The sequence below is a fragment of the Vitis riparia genome, chromosome 13, assembly GCF_004353265.1.
Source record: "Vitis riparia cultivar Riparia Gloire de Montpellier isolate 1030 chromosome 13, EGFV_Vit.rip_1.0, whole genome shotgun sequence".
Lineage (NCBI taxonomy): Eukaryota > Viridiplantae > Streptophyta > Magnoliopsida > Vitales > Vitaceae > Vitis > Vitis riparia.
In genome coordinates, this window is record NC_048443.1 from 19929899 (window position 1) to 19950880 (window position 20982).

At 33.6% G+C, this 20982-nt stretch overlaps 1 protein-coding gene across 1 annotated transcript; it reads left to right on the top strand.

The window, feature by feature from the left end:
- The first annotated feature begins 9144 nt into the window (after positions 1 to 9144).
- LOC117927748 (phosphate transporter PHO1 homolog 3-like) lies at positions 9145 to 13530 on the top strand. The gene is made up of 13 exons (XM_034847407.1): positions 9145 to 9792; positions 9951 to 10302; positions 10401 to 10449; positions 10642 to 10713; positions 10847 to 10976; positions 11076 to 11196; positions 11518 to 11776; positions 11871 to 11975; positions 12065 to 12109; positions 12205 to 12354; positions 12577 to 12858; positions 12961 to 13097; positions 13208 to 13530. The coding sequence occupies exons 1-13, from the start codon at positions 9207 to 9209 to the stop codon at positions 13305 to 13307; spliced, it is 2388 nt and encodes a 795-aa protein (XP_034703298.1). The 5' UTR covers positions 9145 to 9206; the 3' UTR covers positions 13308 to 13530.
- The last annotated feature ends 7452 nt before the right edge of the window (positions 13531 to 20982 follow it).

Sequence of the window (20982 nt, forward strand, 5' to 3'; positions counted from 1 at the left end):
TAAAATATTAATGACCTATTTGAAAAAAATATGTATTTGTAATTATTTTTTAAAGATTTACCAAATAAGATCATGGTTATATCGTTTAAATTTGAAGGTTATATTATCAGACCAATAACCATCTTGTTTTAAATTAAAACTAGCTTGTAATTTTTGTAACCTATGAATTTTTCTGTTCCTTATCCATATTTAATGGACAAGCATAAGTAAAGCTTTTGTGAGGTAAATATTCATTCACCTTTTTTGATTCACTTTCCCATCCATAATATTTAATCTAAAATGATATAATCATATTCACCATACTCATTTATGTTCTCTATATTCCAATAATAAATAATAGTACTAATCACGACTAATGATAGTGACCAAGTATTTTTATGGACAAATGCCAATTTCATTATAATTATAATTATATAAATATAAAATAAACATAAAAGGAAAATCTTAGTTTATTATTATACATGGTCTATTAATATGATAGGACATATTTTTTATATATTTATTTATAAGTATTATTTATTTATTACATTAAGTTCTTAGTTAAAGTATCGATATAGTAAAAAAAATTAATAATAACCTATGTGATTTTACAACATAACATGGTGCCACATGATATCATATCATAATATAATAATACATTATTTAGACATGTTTATGGGAATAAATTTTTTTCAACTATATTAACCAATCACTAATTGTTAACAAAATGTAAAAATAATCACATAATATTTTTATTATAGCATTAGGTTAGTCATTTTAAAGCTTTGTGTAGTTTACTTAGATTTAATTTTAAAAAGTTGTACTAATTTGATTTTAAGCTTAAAATCATTAAAAAAAAATTAAAATAATAAAGTGGTTTGATACATAGCTTAGCTAACCTGATCATCCATGAGTATTATCTTTCATATTTTCCTCAAGCATTTAGAATTTTTGTAGCCCTGTATGGATCCACGTCGAAGTACACATGCCTTAATAGTCCAATCCTTTTTGAAAGGTTGAAGTGTGCTTACAGGGATAAAAACCTCTATTATCTGGTTCATCATTGAAAACTACATTAAAAAAAGGAAAAAATAATCAAAATTGGAAAGTTAGCAAAATAAGAATAGAATAATGTGATAAATATATTAGAAATGTCATTGTAAAAAATTGTAAAGTGCAAAGTTAACACATCCATAGTTTCAATACCTATAGGGAGCTCAAACTTCTTTATAGGCCATATTTTTTGTGTAAATCCTTTGCATTGTTGTACTTTTGTAGTCAGTTTCTTTGATAAGCACTTTTGTTGTTGAGAAAGAATCCGCAGCCATTAACACCCTTGAATCTTCATATATGATGCTCCAATAAAGATCCAATCTTTATTGACACTATTGAGGAATTTTTCTCTTGTAGTCCTCCATAGATAAAAAAACAAAACTTTAAATCATAAAAGAAATCTTATGTCCCTATAATGGACTTTACAACCAATCTATGAAGAAACAAAGAAAGAAAGAAAAATCACATTCAATCATCACAAACAATAATAAAAAAGAACATTCATGCGTCCCTTGGCCATAAGATAATATCAAAGCTGCAAAAAAAAATGTTAACATACCTTAAATAAATATCTAAGCATGCTTATAACATTATGCTCTAATATCAGTTATTGGCATCTTAGACCTAAGCAACGAAAGTAATACCAATTTTTTAAAAAATTGATATTTTAGGGTTAAAGTACTAACCTTTCGGTTTGGATGTTCCCAAACCTTAAATTCCAATTATTGAAGACAACCCTAAAGTTGTTGGAAGTCTCATAAACCCATGATCTTTCACTTGATGACTCAATCTTGTTCTTAACACACTTTTAGTGCGGAAGAAATGAGGGTGGAGGCTATGACTCTCTTTTTCTCTAAATGGTGGAAAACAAAAAGTTATAGAAATCCTAACCCCTATGGGGTATTTATAGGGTTTCTAACTAGGCTTGAGTGACTTGAGCCTACATGGGCTTAGGTCACTTAATCTAGCCCAAAATGGGCCCTAATTGATTAATTAACACAATAGGACTTACTCATTAATCAATTAGCCTAATATAAAGACCTTTCACTTGCCCATGTGTAACCTTACGTAATTATCGAAACGTCCTTATGCATAAAAGTGAACGTAGAGCCAATCCATCTCTCATAATTCATGCCAACAAGGTATATGAGCTCAGAGTGGGGACCACTAGGACCCATAGGAGTACTAGTTCTCTCAAAATCCAATTTTGAAGTTGATTCAACATCCAACTATAGCGAATCAATTAAACTCTAGTATCCTATGTAAATAACAACAAGACATTACGTGTTCAAGTCCGTGACTTATTATCCACTGCATGCAAACTCCCTATGAACTAGTGTTCGTAATTTAACAAAGTAGTGTTATCAACTATCAAGATTACCTTCCAAATCATTGAGTTATAGATTTCACTTATTATGTGATCAAATGATATACTCTAACTCTAAGAAGCATATGTCAAATTCCACTAAAAGAATTAATGTGGTCACAAATTTCATGATCACATATTCTTTAAATCACCCAAGGGGACACACTATCTCAACTTCCATGAGATATCATGGTGCCTCTATTAAGAATACCTATTGCCACCAACCATCATCAACAGTAATCTAATCTATAGGGATATATGACTACTTTAGGGTCTTATTTATAAGTTAAAGTCTCATATTGATTTTGGCACAAATTCAATATCTTTTTAATATTGAGAGTTCATGCAATATAGTAGCTTGGTAAATCATGACAATTGATAGTCTTGCGTCATGATTCACCGTAGGTCCTATCTAGTATGCATGACATACACTAGTGCATTCACCATGGGAAACCCATCTCAACGGCCAAGACAAATCATCCCTCCAATTAGGAGGTAATGCACTATAATTTCTACGAGATTGTCCAAATCCATGAACCGATTATGGATAACTTATCTAATTTTAAGGAACCCATGACTTGTATTTTTTGTGCAACTTCTAATGCACATAAGTTACAATTTAAGAAACATGGGTTGAATGCTAAATCAATGTTAATACACCAAATGTATAACAAAGGAATAGTTAAGTATAACTTTGTTATATCATGTCTTGTTTTTAAGGGTTTAATCCTAACATAATGTACCCAAGTCATATACAATACAAAAGATGTCAGATCTAAATGCTCAACATAATGCATAAATGTAACATAATAAAAGACGAATTTGAATTATAATATAAATATCAATCAATCTTATTTTATTATTATATCATGTCATGCTTTTAAGAGTCCTATCCCAATAACTCATTAAGGTTTAGGGCTTTTAATTTTAGTCATTCTGTTTTTCCAAGAGAGATAGCTCTAGTCTTCATCCCTACAAAAGGATTCCATTGTGCTCATGTACCAAGATACAAGAGAAAGTCATCAAGTGAAAGATCACGAGATTTTGCAATCTCTTCTATGAAATGATTTGGGTTTGGGAACATTCAAAACCATAAGTATAATTTCCAACATACCTTATAGGGGCCAAAATTTTGTTTTGTTTTGTTTTTTGTTTTTATTTTATTTTATTATTATTACTTTTGTTATGCCTAAGATCTTAGATGCATACACCCCAAAGTCCAAACGAATATCAAATCACCTAACATGTTGGTTAACTATTAGTTACTTTTGAACTTGATTATCTATTATGGATATCTTTTCAAGTATGCTTATTTTTTTATTTATGGATATTTAGATATATTTATGTTGTTAATGATATATATGTTTTGGATACATTTATGGAAGAATTTCATTTTGTCATTCTTAATTGTTATTTTATGTCTGCTTCAGATTGCATGCACTTAGGGGAAGCATATGATATTTAAATCCTAGGTTAATTTTATCATTGTATAAAAGGAGGAAATTGCTAACCTAAGGTTTTTTTAAAAGCAATCAATAGAATTTTGATGATAACAAAATAGAAAATATTGGAATTTGATGGTTTTTACTAAGCAAATGTAGGGAATATGGAGCATAATGAACAACTAATAACTATCAAAGATAAAGGAAGAATTTTAATAAGGAAAGTAGAAACGAATGATTAAATGAGAGTATATCATTTGATTGCAAGCTAGATTTACTAGTAATCAAAGTAGTTTCATGTATGTTATTTCCAAAAATTGTACCCTCAACAAAATTTCTTCTCAAAGATAGGCGCCTTAATTTAAATCATGAAAACGTACATTTTCTAAGCCTAATCATTATTTTTTGCCCAGCCTTGCTTAAAGAACTTTTAGACTTAAAATGACTTTAAAAACCCGAAGGAATTTGAACCTATCAAAGATAAAGGAAGAGCTTTAATAATGAAAGTGCAAATTAAGAAGTAAATAAGAGTATCTTTGATTGTAAGCTAGACGTTTGTCTAATCAAAGTAGTTTCAAGCATTTAATTTTCACAAATGCACCATCAGGCAAAATTTCACCTCAAAGATAGGCCTCATTTTAATAATGGAAAACTATATTTTCCAAGCCTAACTCATTAGTTTTTTGTCTGAACTTGAAGCACTTTTAGACTTTAAAGGAATCTAAAACCCTTGGGAATTAAAGCATAAAATGAAAACTGTTTGGGACCCTCAAGAATGCTATATTGAAGGTGGCTATTTGAACAACTACGTAGTCAATGAGGTGATTAACAGATATTTTTTACTAGGCTCCATAATGTGCATTTAGCATTATGTAGTGTAGTAGTCACATGACTAGATGATCAAGTGGTTGACCAGACGGTCGACTACTCGAAGCTATCAATTAGCTTGCAATAGTTACTTGAAAAGTGCATTAAATGCTAACAACTAATTACAAGGTTGATCGAGTGGTTAATCGTTTTTTCACCACTTGCATGCATTACTTCATTGATTGCAACATCAAAGCTTAGGACTTTCCATCCTTGTACCTCATTAAGTATTACTAGCTTTTGAATCTAACCATCCCAAAACCTTTCCCTACATCTTCGTGCATGAGAGAGTGATTTCAAGTATTAAGAGAATACTTTGAGAATTTTAAAGGTTTTTTGAAACCTCAAAATCTAAGTATATAAAAGCATTGAAGAGCTTTGGTTGAAGAAACTATTAGATTAGTAGAAGACCTCTAAGTTTACAAAGAAATTAGGAGGAATATTGAATATAGGCAATTGCTAAACCACTATAAAACCCTATTTGCACTCTCTTTTTTCCTCTTTCTTTTTACTCCTTCACTTTGTATTTGTTTAAATCATTGTATTACATTCATATTAAATTTCAATTATCATATTACCTTATTTTATATAAAAATTAACCAATAACTAATTTACGATCCATCCAGGTGACAACTAGATTGCGTTTATCAAACTTCATATAAAATAATTTATATAATATTATCTATTAAAGAAATATATATCAATACAAATTTGAGATATTTTCCTACATGAACACATGAATAGGAGATTATAATAAAAAAAAATTCTAATTTATTTTATTTTTAACAATTTGTAAATTTTTGTCATTGACAATCAGACTTAAGAATGAGCACTTAAACAATATTGGCAACTACCACACATTTCACTTCGTCAATTCCTTTCAACTACCATGAAAACCAAGAGAAGGATGAGTAATACTTCATATACAGCATAATACAGGCAATGCTAATATATAAAAAAAAGCCACAAAATTAAAGGAAATTTCAATATTACAGCTGCGATACTTTAGTTTCATTTTCTATTCAAGGTTTCATTTTGGATATTTAACATATATCATCACTACAATCATATTGTATATTTTATTAATACCGATGACAGCTGAAATTTAGAATTCGTTTGATAATGATTTTATGAAAGATTTTTAACTTTCCTAAAACTTAAAAATTTATATCTTTAAAATATTAAAAAAAAATTAAAAACGCTTCTTAAAATTACTATCAAACATGCTCTTAATTTTTTTTTTTCAATATTTCAATATCAAAGTAATTAATTAACATTGGACCAAAAACTTTAAAATTTGAACAAATAGTTTAAAATATAAATAATATTATTCCTCTCCAAACTTTTATTACATTATTTTATTATTTAATTGTTATGTGTTGATTGAATGAGTTAAGATGCAAAACATATATTAAATGGGAACTTTTTTGTTTCATGTTCAATTAACACCTACCTACTAAACCTTTGTTTAAAAATAATAATAATAGTAAAATAAATAAATAAACCATTACTGATTATACATGTCAAATTGTTATCAACTTCGTGAAACATATAGGTATTAGCGTTAATTTTAAAATGTAGCAAATTATAAAATATTTCCAAATCTATAACACTTTTTACCATATGAAAAGTGTCTCTTAAAAAAACACCTTCCACAATTTTAATATCAATAATTCAAGTTAAAAAAAATTAAATTTAAATTAAAGTACTTTTCAAAAGACACCTTCCATAATTTTCATATCAATAATACACACTAAAAAATTAAATTTAAATAAAAAGTATCTTTTCAAGAGTCACATTCCATAATTCCAAAAAATTAAATTTACACTAAAAGTGTTTCTTCGAGAGAAACCTTTCTATAATTCAACCAAATCAAATTTATATTAAATGTATCTAGTAAAAGACACCTTTAGTATAAATTTAATTTTTTTTTTATTATGTAATGAATATGAAAATTGTAGAAGGTAACTTTTGAAGATATAATTTTAGTATAAATTTGATTTTACGTCATTCTAAAAGATGTCTACACATTTTTAACATAAATTCAATTTTTTAACAAGCTTAGACTAATATTTTTTTTTCAATGTCTCTTAAAAAGACACATTTACTATAAATTCAATTTTTTGGAATTGTGGAAGGTGTCTCTTAAAGAGATACCCTTAGTTTAAATTTAATTTTTTAATAATGTGTATCATTGATATGAAAATTATGAAAAATATGTTTTGAAAACACACCTTTATTTTAAATTCATTTTTTTTTTTTGACGATATGAAAATTATGAAAACTGTTTCTTCAAAAGACACCTTATTATGCAAGCGGAAACTTTCATGCAAATATTGTTAGATCGAGAACACAAAGATAAAATAATCACACACAGTACATAAGATTTTAACGTGGTTCAACCAACCATGCTCATAGTCATGATAAGAGAAAATCAATCCACTATTTGGGTTATTGAAACATCTCATATTTCCCTATTCCTTGAATCATGAGCTCTTTTAATTTATTAGAAATCTTATATTCTTTCTCACATCTTTATTCACCTCACATAGTTTCTACAATCTATGTAGTCTATCTTCATCTTATAACTTTTTCCTTTCGACCTAGAATATTTATACAAATATTTTAACAATTTTTCTTATTCTACGAGAAAATATAACATTATAATAATATATCAACTTAAAAAAAATTATATAATATTTTTTACAAAAAGAAATATTTACTAATTTGAAATTTGGGATACTTTCCAACGTTTCCGATATAACAAAAATACCGTAAATTTATCAATATTTTTGGCAAAACCATTTTCTAAATAAAAAAATTTAAAGTTGATGTAGAAGTTAAAAAAAACCCCATGTGTATATGCTAGATAATTACCAGTGGTAAGTCGGAGAAATCATGATAAATGCATAAAGCAATTCATATCCCCCATCCTATTCATGGGTGTGGAGGTTAAAAGAGTCTTTTCCCTTCCCTGCTGTTGAAATAACCTTTCCATCAACGGTCCTTGTCAACCAAGTCCACCTCAGTGGTAATGTCAGGTTTTGTAAACAGAGGAGAGTCAACCATCCATATTCAACATCAACACCCGTTCCAAAATCCATTTTTTCAAAAAATATGAGGAAAATATTAGGTGTTTGATAATGTTTTCCAAAACAATTATGAACAAAAGTTTTTAAAATATTTTTAAAATTTTTATAAAATAAAATTCTACTTAAAAACCTAAAATATTTTTAATATATTTTAAAAGTAATTTTTATATCTAATTTTTTATTTTTAATTATTTAGAATGTTTGTAAAATCATTTCTTAAAATAACTCTTAAAAAATAAATGAAAATAATAAAAAAAATTTTAAAAATATTCTTTTAAAACATCATGTTTTTTATTCTTAATAATAAAAGATAAAAAATATTTTTTTATTATCAAATGTGTTTTTTATGGTATATTGTTTTTTAAATAATTCCAAACAAATGCTTAATATAAGAAATATAGAATTTTGCATACTTTTCTTCAAAATGGACGTGGAGGCTACTTCTAATATAGGTATTCAATGACCTTTATTTGGTGAGTATGAATCCATAAACTTATGGTTCACCTAGAGGAAAAAGTATGCCATTTTTCTATCATGCCAAATTCATTAATATTTTTTTATAAATTTAATTAAGCTTCACTTATTCCTTGAAAGATATTAACCACTAGAGAAATGACAAAAACGAACTAGGACCCATGGATTTTCTTTCCACGTACCCTTCACAATTTTTTATTATTATTATTATTTTTATAATCATGAAGATTAAACATGTCATTTGAACTTTATGGTGTGTATAAAATTATAAATAAACAATGGATTGAGCATCAAGCCATGAGGTTCAATAAATTTGAATCGCCCGAAAACTCTTCGAAACCAGAAAAGTCATGAAGCAAGGAGTATATATTATAATAATCATTGTGGGTGGTCACATAATTTTTATTATAATGAATATTATTATAGCTTTTTGTCTCGGTTCACGCCAAATAAGGAGCCTATCATGTGTAATAATTCAACCACTGAACAAAATAATAATATAAAGGGGCCAACCACTGTGGCAGAGGAAAAGAATGTTAGCCATAACAATGAGAAGAAAGAGATTGGAAGCTAAGCTTGTAGCTGGTGGCACTAATAGAGGAGAAGCAGACAAACGAATAAATTCACGAGGAGACATCAGTTCACGCACTAGAATTCAAAGGATCTGAAAAAGCGAAAGGAGTGTGGTTGAGTCCCCGAGAGTGTTGAGCTTGTCAACTGTGACTGCTACCCTTTTTTTGGGTCAAAATAATGTTTTTCAATTACCATGCACATTCAACGACAACCTGCCGCCTGCCATTCCAATCCGCCTTCCCTCCCACTGCTGTCTCATTCATTAACTTTTCAGAGAGAACCACTCTTCATTATATAACGGGCTGCTTGACATTGATGCGCTAGCATTTCATACTGTGCTTTTATTCGGGCAGCAAGAAGATGAAGTTCGGGAAGGAGTTCACGGCACAGATGGTGCCGGAATGGCAGGCAGCATATATGGATTACAATTATCTCAAGACACAGCTGAAAGAAATCCAGCGTTTTCATGCAAGGGATAGGGCACCGGCTCGCTTGGTGAAGCGGACGTCATCGCTTTACAGAGCTTTCAGTGGTTTAATACAGAGACAGAAGTCACAAAACCAACCCACAAACTTAACCTCGCCAGACGCGGAGAGCCAAGTCATTGTGGTGAATTCTGTGGCCCAAGATGGCTCACAGGGCTACGAGACTAGGTTTTTGATGTCGGGGGAAGAAGGAGGAGAATACGAGCTGGTGTTTTTCAGAAGGCTAGATGATGAGTTCAATAAAGTTAATAAGTTTTACAGGTCTAAGGTGGAGGAGGTCTTGAAGGAGGCTGACGTGCTGACCAAGCAAATGAATGCCTTGATTGCTTTTCGGATAAAAGTGGAGAATCCAACTGGTTGGGCTGATAGGTCAAATGAGATTACTCGCCTTTCTTCTGATGTTGCAGCTTCATCGGCTGCATTGTCAGCCTCCGCTCCATCCGGGGCCAGAGCAGCAAGCAGTAAGCATTTCTAACGAAGCTAATAACAATGTGAAATCCCCACAAGTGTTGTGTGTGTAGTGCTCTTTGGCTAATTGATATATAGCCGACAAACAACTTCGTTGGCCATGCAAATGAGATGTTGGGATGGATGCCTTATATATATGCTTAATGTGCAGGAAGAGTTTTCAAGGACTTTCTACTAGATGTCGAACCCACCAGCAGGAGGCAACCAGATGAATCGAGCGATGGAAAGGATCAAACCAAGGAGGACAATGCTATCCACCAAAACATTGAGAAACAGAAGCCAAATAACTTCAGGGCAGCTAGACCTGCTCCGTTACAAATACTCGAACGTTTGAAAATCAACAACACTCTTGAGACTCCTCGATCAACCATTAAAGGCTTCCTCAATATTCCCAAGTGGACAGAGCCAAACTTCAATACAGAGTGTCTGAAGAAAGTTGAACAACGGCTTAAGCAGGCTTTGGTTGTATTTTATAACAAGCTGCGGCTTCTAAAGAGCTACAGGTAATGAATGCTAACTGTGTTAATCACTAAATTTGGTAGGCCTCCCTTATTTCCATCAATTTCTGTCTAATATTTCTCTTTACCGATGAATAAAACAGCTTCTTGAATACCATGGCATTGTCAAAGATCATGAAGAAATACGACAAGGTATGTCTTCCCTCCCAATGGTTCAAATGTCAATAGAAGCATTTAAGTTTCTCTAGATCTTTGTATGTCATCCAATGGGCTGTGTGTAAGAAGTGCAAATCAATTTGAGAGCGGTTCCAATTCCTTTCGTTCTCTTGTTGCATAGGGTTGGCTATTAGACTTTTATATTAATTTCTTGCCTCATTGTTGCAGATCACGTCAAGAAATGCATCAAAAGCTTACTTGAAAATGGTGGATAGCTCCTACCTTGGTAGCTCTGATGAGGTGCAGATCATAAATATTAATAATTTACACTAGGAAGAATTTGCTTTACACTTCTCTTGAAAAAAGTAGAGTTGCTTATGAACCGCAAATGTTTCCAGTGATGGTTAAGTTGATTAGGCGTGTGGTATTACAGGTAACCAAACTCATGGAAAGAGTGGAAGCCACATTCATCAAACATTTCTCAAATGCAAACCGCAGTAAAGGCATGAGCATATTGAGACCAAAAGCAAAGAGAGAAAGCCACAGAGTAACATTTTTCATGGGTAATTTTTACAACCTTCAACATGTTGTAAACGTCTTATGAAAGGATTACACCTACATAGCCCATCTTGAATTCGCTTTGTTCGTTGGAAAATTTTCAGGTTTCTTTGCTGGATGCACAGCAGCTCTGATAGTGGCTCTTGTTTTGATTGCACGGGCTCGCAACCTCATAGATCAACCAGGGGCAACCCAGTACATGGAAACCATGTTTCCCCTTTACAGGTACGGACGCTCACTCTTCAGCTTATTATATTGTATTGGCACTTCTGCACTCCGGTCATCTCAACCCAAAGAAAAATCTTGTCCCTTTCAATTTGTTGGACGGTATCATATATATATATATATATATATATAAGGCTAGGTTGCTGTCAGCCTAGAATCCTAGTTAAACAAATCCGGCCCAATGCTTGCTGGGTACCGAGTCATTTGGCCCAGTGCTTGTCCAGTAAAAACGAATCTTTAAATCTTAAGCCTCGTTTTTTAACCTCTCAAAGCCCAATAAAATCTGCAATTGTTTGACAAGTCATTTTAAATTTTGTGCAGCCTGTTTGGATTTTTTGTCCTACACATGCTTATGTATGCTGCTAATATTTACTTCTGGAGGAAGTACCGAGTCAATTATTCCTTCATATTTGGTTTCAAGCAAGGAACAGAGATGGGCTACCGAGAAGTTCTCCTCCTCAGCTTTTGTCTGGCAACGCTAGCCCTGGCTAGTGTGGTCTCAAACCTCGACATGGAAATGGACCCCAAAACGAAGGACTATAAAGCATTCACTGAACTTATCCCTCTGGTACTAGTTGTGGTAAGATATTAAATTGAACCCCCCCAATTCCTTTAGCTCCCTTTGATTTCTGCAGATACACCTGTTATACCGATTCCTTTCATTCTCTATGTAGCTTGTACTTATCATACTCCTCTGCCCATTTAACATCATCCTTCGCTCAAGCCGATTCTTCTTCCTCACATGCTTATTTCACAGTCTCTGTGCTCCTCTTTACAAGGTAAAATGAAAAATTATGATGTACTCATAAAAAGGTTGAAAAAAACTTGAAAGGACATGGGTTTGTTTACCTGTGATGTGTTTCTGCAGGTCACACTCCCAGATTTCTTCTTGGCAGATCAACTCACTAGCCAGGTACATACAATGCCTTGTGCCATAGGGTTGACCATACAACACCTTTTCTGTTGCCTGAAATAATAAAAATAATAATAATAATGTCTGTGTTGCAGTTGCAAGCCTTTAGGAGCCTGGAGTTCTATGTTTGCTACTATGGTTGGGGAGACTACAAACTCAGACAGAACACTTGCAGCACAAATGATGTCTTCAAAGCGTTCTCTTTCATTGTTGTTGCAATTCCATACTGGTGTCGCCTCTTTCAGGTACGAGCTCTATCAAATGAAGTAATTGTAAACTGAACTTGGTCGCATTCTTTAGATTGCCATTTCAATTGAAAATTGAACATGAAAAAACATTGATTTATATCAACCCTGCCATGTAGCTTACAAAAAGAAAAAGAAAATAAAAAAAAGGTTCTCTGAAACCTTCATCAGTCTCTTCATATTAGCAATAGTTACTGAAAGAATGATACTTCAATTTTTCAGTGCCTGCGAAGGCTGTTTGAGGAGAAGGATCCGATGCAAGGATACAATGGGCTGAAATATTTCTCGACCCTGGTTGCCATTAGTGTGAGGACAGCTTACAGCCTTGACAGGGGGAAAATAAACTGGAATATTATGGCCTGGATTTTCTCTGTCATTGCAGCAATCTGTGGTACATACTGGGACTTGGTAGTTGACTGGGGGCTTCTGCAAAGGCAATCCAAGAACCGCTGGTTGAGAGACAAACTCCTCATCCCCTACAAAAGCGTATATTTTGGAGCTATGGTGAGCAAGTACTGGCAATTATGAAATTCTCAGCACTTAGAAAAAGTATTTCAGTTAAAATCCAACCCTAACAATCTGAGACGAATCTCATGAAATACGCAGGTGCTGAATGTTTTGTTGAGATTTGCCTGGTTACAGACAGTGTTGAATTTCCAGGTCTCTTTCCTACATAGGGAAGCCATGATTGCAATTTTTGCTAGCTTGGAGATCATCCGTCGTGGCATATGGAATTTCTTCAGGTACTTGTCAGGATATGAGAAAATTCATTTGTGATGCATACTGTGAGTGATATTTACCCTGCAAGATAGTCACCAATTTCTAATAATTATTCCTTCTGTTGAATGATCAGGTTGGAGAACGAACATTTGAACAATGTGGGTGCATACCGCGCATTCAAGTCAGTACCATTACCCTTCAACCATGATGAGGATGATGACAAAGATGATTAGGCTATAGAAATAGTTTCCAAAGAGCGTATAAAAAAAAAAAAAAGAATGTTCAGCAAATGTCCAAGTGGGTAGAAGCAGCACAAAAATGTCAATTCCTTGTGAATGTAATTCTATTCAATTGACTCATAATCGCAGTTCTTTTGTCCTATGCCACCATCACCTTCTCAACTCTGAAATACAAAAAAAGGAAATGGAAAGCAAAAAAGTTCCAACTTCTCTTCGAGAAACATATTTTTATCAAAATGAAATGTTATTAATTTAAAGAATGATCCAGGTACAATTTCTATTATGTCCTCTATTCTTTCTTCGTTGAAAATCAAGAATTTCAAGAAGCTTAATCTTAAATGAACTATTGGGCTAAGTTTGTCTGGCCCATGAGCCCATGTATTAGGCTATTTTATATTTGGGTATTTGCTAAGCCCAAATATAGATATATGAGTAGCATTAGGTCTTTAGTATTATGAGAGTAGGGGATTTGATTGAAAAAGGAAAGAAAATCAAGGTTGTTTTTTTGGGCAGTATTATAGGGTTGAAGGGTAAAGTTACAAGCTTCTTGATCAACCTTTTTGGGGAATTTCTGTGGTATGTTTTCTCCTTGATTTATTTATATTCATTGTTATTTGGGGTGATGGATTCCCACCTCAAGCATTGAGAAATTCATAGAAGTTTTCAATGAACAAAGAGGCTCTAAAACCCTACAAAAATGAAATGGCAAGAACGAAAAACTCTTAAGGTGCCCTTAAAGTTACACTATGAATCCAGACTCCCTCATAAAAGTCTCCAAAAGTGACTCAAAAATAGATGTCGAAGTCGAGTAGCAGTTGAACCACCAAGGAGCATAGGAATGAGTACAAAGGGAAAAACCATACGTGTACCATACGAGGACACAATGCATATAGTATCCAACAATATAACTGAAACACGTGTTACGAGCTGAAAAGACTATGTCATGTGCCATGGAAGAGGGGAAACCTTATAATAGCATGATAAAGAAGTAATAAGCACAATGTAACAAAGTGAGGAAAAGAGCAACGAGTGCAAAGCTATGAGGACAAGGTGTGCATTGCTAATGAATATGAAATGAACAACACCGGCCTATGATGCAATGAACAACTCGAGGTTGTGGATGCAATGAACAACTCAAGAAGAAGGACATTGTACGCCAAAAATAGGAGATTGCGGTTTGTGACTCTAAGTCAAATCAATAAAGGATGACCAAGATGAGGGTGATCAACTCACTACAAGGGATGATCTAAATGCCTCAAGAGAGAAGGATGCCCCAAATGAAACTCAAAGGAAACGAGTAGCGCTAATGAAACTAAAAAAATATATATGAAAAGATGCCACAACTAAATTGAAAAGATAACAAACTCAGAACTAAAACTGCAATTAACAGCTCTGGGTTGTGGATGTAATGAACAACATCAGGCTATAATGAAATGAACAACTCGGGGTTGTGGATGCAATGAACGACTCAGGGCTATGGATGTCATGAACAACTCAAGAAGAGAGGCACTATACACCTAAAAAATGGAGATCATGGTCTGCGACTCTAAGTCAAATCACTAAAGGATGACCAAGATGAGGGTGATCAACTCACTAAAAGGGAGGATCTAAATGCCTCAAGGGAGGGGGATGCCCTAGATGAAACTTAAAGGAAACGAGTAGCATTAATGAAACTAAAAAATTGAAAAGATGCCATAATTGAAATTGAAAAGATAACAAACTCAGAACTAAACTGGAATGAACAGCTCTGGGCTGTGGATGCAATGAACGGCACCGGGCTATAATGAAATGAACAACTCTAAGATGTGGGCACTATATGCCCTAAAGGGGGAGATCGCGGTCTATGGCTCCAAGTCAAATCACCAATGGGTGACCAAGATGAGGGAAATATCAACTCACTAACAAGAAGGATTGAAATGACTAAAGGATGGGGGTATGCCCCAAATGAAACTCAACGATAAAAGGATGACACAAATGAAACTAAAACAAGAAAATGCCTTAAATAAAACTGAAATGATAACAAACTCATAACTAATGTGCAATGAACAGCTCTGGGCTATGGATGCAATGAACAACACTGGGATATAATGAAATGAACAACTCTAAGATGTGGGCACTGTACGCCTAAAGAGGGAAATCACGGTCTACGACTCCAAGTCAAATCACCAATGGGTGACCAAGATGAGGAAAATATCAACTCACTAACAAGAAGGATCGAAATGACTAAAGGATGGGGGTATGCCCCAAATGAAACTCAATAATAAAAGGATGACACAAATGAAACTAAAACGAGAGGATGCCATAAATGAAACTGAAGCGATAACGAACTCAGAACTAAGATAAAATGAACAACTTTGGGCTATGAATGCAATGAACAACTCAAGGATGTGGATGTCATGAATGACTCAAGAAGACGGGCATTGTATGCCCAAAAAAGAAGATCGCGGTCTGTGACTTCAAGTCACTAAAGGATGACCAAGATGAAGGAAATATCAACTCACTAACAAGAAAGATCGAAATGACTAAATGATGAGGGTATGCCCCAAATGAAACTCAACAATAAAAATATGACACAAGTGAAACTAAAACGAGAGGATGCCACAAATGAAACTGAAGCGATAACAAACTCAGAACTAAGATAAAATGAACAGCTCTGGGCTCTAGATGCAATGAACAACTCAAGGTTGTGGATGTCATGAACGACTCAAGAAGAGGGACACTATACACCTAAAAGGGGAGATCGCGATCTACAACTCCAAGTCAAATCACTATGGGCCTGTTTGGTTGCTGTTTTTGAAAACTGTTCTGGAAAACAGTTTTTGAGAATAGTTTTTAAGAACAATTTTTGGTGTTTTTTTTTTAAAAATTGTGTTTGGGAACTGAATTTTGAAAAATAGTTTTTGTTTTCAAAAACAAAAAAAACATGTTTGGTTGAGTTAATAAAAAAAAAATTTAGAACAAATAAAACAAAAAACACGTTTGAAAGATGTTTTTTTTTTCTTTTCTAATTAATAAATTATTTTCTTCAAGTAATTTTATATTGTAAATTTATAAATATTTTTTAGATATATAGTTCATTTAAATTAAAAAAAATTATTTATTTTATTAATTTTAAAATAAAAATATTTTTTATATTTTTTTAAAATAAATCAAACATAATAAAATTATTTTTATTAATATTTTTTTTATTTAATCTTTAACTTTATTAAAAATTATAGCATATTCTTAAGTTGAGATAAAATTGTTCTCATGATTTGTTAAGTTTTTTTTTTTATCTCTTCTCTCAAAATAATGAAATGACCTTTTCTCACTCGGGCATCAAGAAGCCCTTTTCTGAAGTTGCCCTCCAGACAAGAGAATCCCTAAAAAGGCCCTATTTTCCTCTGCCACTCTCAATCCTCCCAGGTACTAATCTAATCTTGTTATTTAGTTTTATTTTTCTGCAACCCCGTTTGATTCCCAAGAAAATCCATGCCTCCGTTTGATTCCCAAGAAAATCCATGCCCATTCAATTTCTGGGAAAATTCATCCTCGTTTGATTTCCAAGAAAATCCATGCAAAACCCCAAGGAAAACAAAAAAAATTGCTTTTCTTTTGCTCCCTGTGTTTTCTGGATCCGTTTTAGGGGTCTCTTTGCTATTGTGCCATTGGATTTAAATTTCACGAACCTTGAATCAAAACTGAGAAACGGGAAAAATCAAGAAAGAGGTGACGCGACTGTGCTGGAGAAGAGATGAGAACGGGAAGAAAAAAAAAACACGGAGAACAGATGGTTTTTTTTTTTGTTTAATTTTGTTCTGTAAACAGTAAAAAAATTGGGAAAACAACATTTTGTTGTTCTCTAAACAGTGCCATTTTGAGAACACGGGGAATAACAAAAACAAAAACGACTCTCTCAACCAAACGAGTTTTTGGTGTTTTTTGTTTTCAAGAACAGAAAACAGTTCTTGAAAACACTAAACAAACAGGCCCTATAGGATGACCAATATAAGGGTGATCAACTCACTAAAAATGAGGATCTAAACGACTCAAGGATGGGGGTATGCCTCAGATGATGCTCAACTAAAATGGTATCAGAAGGAAGGAATGACTAGGATAATGAACTCAATGAGAAATGGTACACACCCAAGATGATAACTTGTAAAGATTAGCAAATGGAATGAGCAGACATGAAGTCAACAAATATTTGACAATCTCAATGAATAGGGTATGCCCTAGTGTGATGACTCATAAGGATCAATAGACAGATCGAGCATCTATGAAGTCAACAAAAGACCTGATGATCTCGATGAAGGGGGTATGCCCTAGTGTCATAAGGATCAATCATGTTTTCGGGTCTGTCTGACACAAGACCGTGATATAAATGTGCAAGCGCGTAGGGCTAATGGAATGTCACACAAATGTCACTAAAAGATCTCTATATCACAAATACCCAACTGAACAATGGCTATGAGCCCATGTTTGCTATCATTTGAAAAGGTCAATCATCAACGAGTCTAAAGTCTGCATGTCTCAAAGATGTATCTGATAATGAATCCAAAATATGGCCCAATACTAAAAAAAATCACTGTCACTCAGAACTTGGTCATAAAAGCATGAACTGTACCAAAACTCTATCCAATACTCAAACTGCAACTGCCAACATGACATATGAGATGGCCAACTGAGAAAAATAGGATACTGATCAAATACTTTGATAAAGATGACATCGAACTAAACACTCTGATGAAATATCGATATATTGTCCAAGAAGATCTGCTGATGAGAAAAACTAAACTGATCAATTCTATTGAAAAACATAAACATCATCGCGCAACTAATTGGCTCAAAATACTCCTCGATGTACTGTGGTAATTAGAGATGACTCTGACTCAACGATAATCCACTAAGAAATCAAAATGATAAATCTATCAATGTCCCAAGGAAAATACTCCAAATCGAATCTCAAAAGGACAACCAAAATGATAAGAGGCCTGATAATCTCAAGAATAGAAATATGTCTCTGATAGAGCCCAACTAAATCTAATGTGGATATGATAACCTCGAAGTGGGAGAAATATGCCCTAGTATATAGGATCTGCCCGCTCTAAGAACTATCTCCAACTCAACAACAATCCAAATGGATGATCCATCTCAAAAGTGCTCTACATGAAGAACTCGGAATGATGAAAACTATCAATAAACCCAACAATACTCCGCTGAGGACTATCTTCATCTTATCAACACAACTCCATTAGGAATCATGGTGATATCAAGAAAGTATAGGCATGACTCACTAGCTCAAGATAGGCTCTACTAGGGAATGAGGATAAAATCAGGCTGTCAAATCAATGAAAGATCGACTATCTCAACAAAGAGGAGGTATGCACCAGTGTAACATTTAACGTGTGGTAGATCAGAAAATTGGACAACCTCAAATCATCCATCATCAAATGCGTGATCCCATTCATCCAAATCCACAACTGAATCGAATCCACATATCAAAAGGCGTCTCTCAAAAGGAGAAGCATGAGGACATCTAAATATCAAAAGGTGTGGGCCTGCCTAAATGGCCCAAGAAAGGCTTCACTAGGGGATCCTGATAAGATAACAAACAGGTCATCGTCTCGGTGTGTATCTCGTAAGTGGATATGATCATGCAACTCCATGAAGATCTATAAATCTCAGTCAAAAGGGAAATATGCCTCAGTATGGCATCAAATGTATGGTAGATCAGAAAATCGAATGACACCAAATCATCCATCACCAAGTGTGTAATCCTAGTCATCCATGTCGACAGCTAAATCATATCCATAGATCAAAGGAGCGTATCCCTGAAGAAGAAGCGTGATGACATCTAAATGCAAAAAAGTGTGAGCTTGACTGAATGGCCCAAGAGAGACTCCACTAGGGTATCATGATAAGATAACAATAGACTATCAACTTAACATGCATCTTGTGAGTGATGAGGATCATGTGACTCCATGAAGATCTACAAATCTCAACCGAAAGGGAAATATGTCCCAGTATAGCATCAAATGTATGGTAGATCGAAAAATCAGACAACATCGGATCATCTATCATCAAATGTGTAATTCCAATCATTTATATCCATAACTAAATCGGGTTCAAATATCAAAGAGATGTCTCCCAGAAGAAGAAGCATGATGATATCTAAATATCAACCAAATCTCAAACACTTGTCTAAGTAGGGGTTGTCGAAGATGACATCTGATCCCATGACCTCAAAATGGTCTTAAGACACGAGACGTAATGTAGGCTAGGGTGATAAGGTAACAGAAATGAATGAAAACTAGGTCCAAATAGCCAATGATAAAAAACCCATGCCCTCATGTATAAAATGAAACATGTATAGAAAAGCTCATGAGCCATGGACCTGAGGGTGCCCAATGTGAATATAATATCAATAATGAGATAATGAAACAAATTAAACCGATTAATGAGATGTGTGAAGATGATGCAAAGGAAATGTCAAACTGGCATAAGTTAATGTAAGAAAAGAACAAGGGTGTGAAGCGAATAGGATGAATCACAAGGAATGACGAGGATGATAGCGAAACAATGAATATACGAAGAAAAGTGATGAACAACTCAAATCAATCATGGAGTGAAGTCACATCAATAATAAATGTAATGATGGAAATGACAATGACCTAGAGCCCTTAGGAGAAAGTCACTCATTTCACTCTCAAAGGGATATGACAAAGTGAATATAAAGAAAAGAGGATCTCAGAAAGCTCACATATGAACTCTCAACAACAAACATACTCGATAAAGTAACCCTCAGATATCAATATACACACCCAGCGATGGAGAATACTATGGACATACACACATATGCTTATTTTCCTTTTCATTTTTTCATTTTTTTTTTTAATTTTTTTTTTTTACATATGTACAAACGCAAATACCCTGAACATGAACAAAATAAGCTCCAAATATGATAAAATCAATAATGGATAGACAAACTCTCAAGTGCTAAATGTACCATAAACTCTCTCTGACGAGATAACTTTCTCAAACTAAGGATCTCTGAATCAATGTCCATAGGATAGGTAGTGGAAATAATGTGACTATCCTCTATGTAATGAACTGAGGAGGATCACCACTCAGGGTGGAGAGAATATTAAGCAAAACAAGTAGTAGATAGAATAAAGAAGAAGAGATTAAGAACACAACCAATGAGATATGATGGAATGCAGTAGTGTGATGGTAGGAAAAATAATGAGAGAAAGATGCACTTGTAGGCCCAAGGCTCATGAAACTCCTATATGAAGCATGCATACACCAAAAGGCTCCTATCCCGGTGTAGAAATGTAAGCAAGGCAATAAGATAGAAAGACTCTGATGCACATGTGAAGCTCAATGGGCTAGCAACGGTCTATTTGTTAAAAAGGAATGACAAGTATATGGCTAACCAAAATGATGACCACCCATCTTGCGACCATGGTCTCAAACATAATACTTCTTCAACTGATCTACATTAGTTGGCTCCGAGAATCGGTTTCTATCTAGATCCATTAACCATGCAGCACCCTCTGAGGCCAACTCCCTAATGAAATAAGGTTCATCCCAATTGGGTTTGAATGTCCATCGAGGATCTCCTGGAATAGATGAATCTTAATGACCTGTGAGGTAAGATGAATAGGATGTGCAAGAAGAAAGTCAT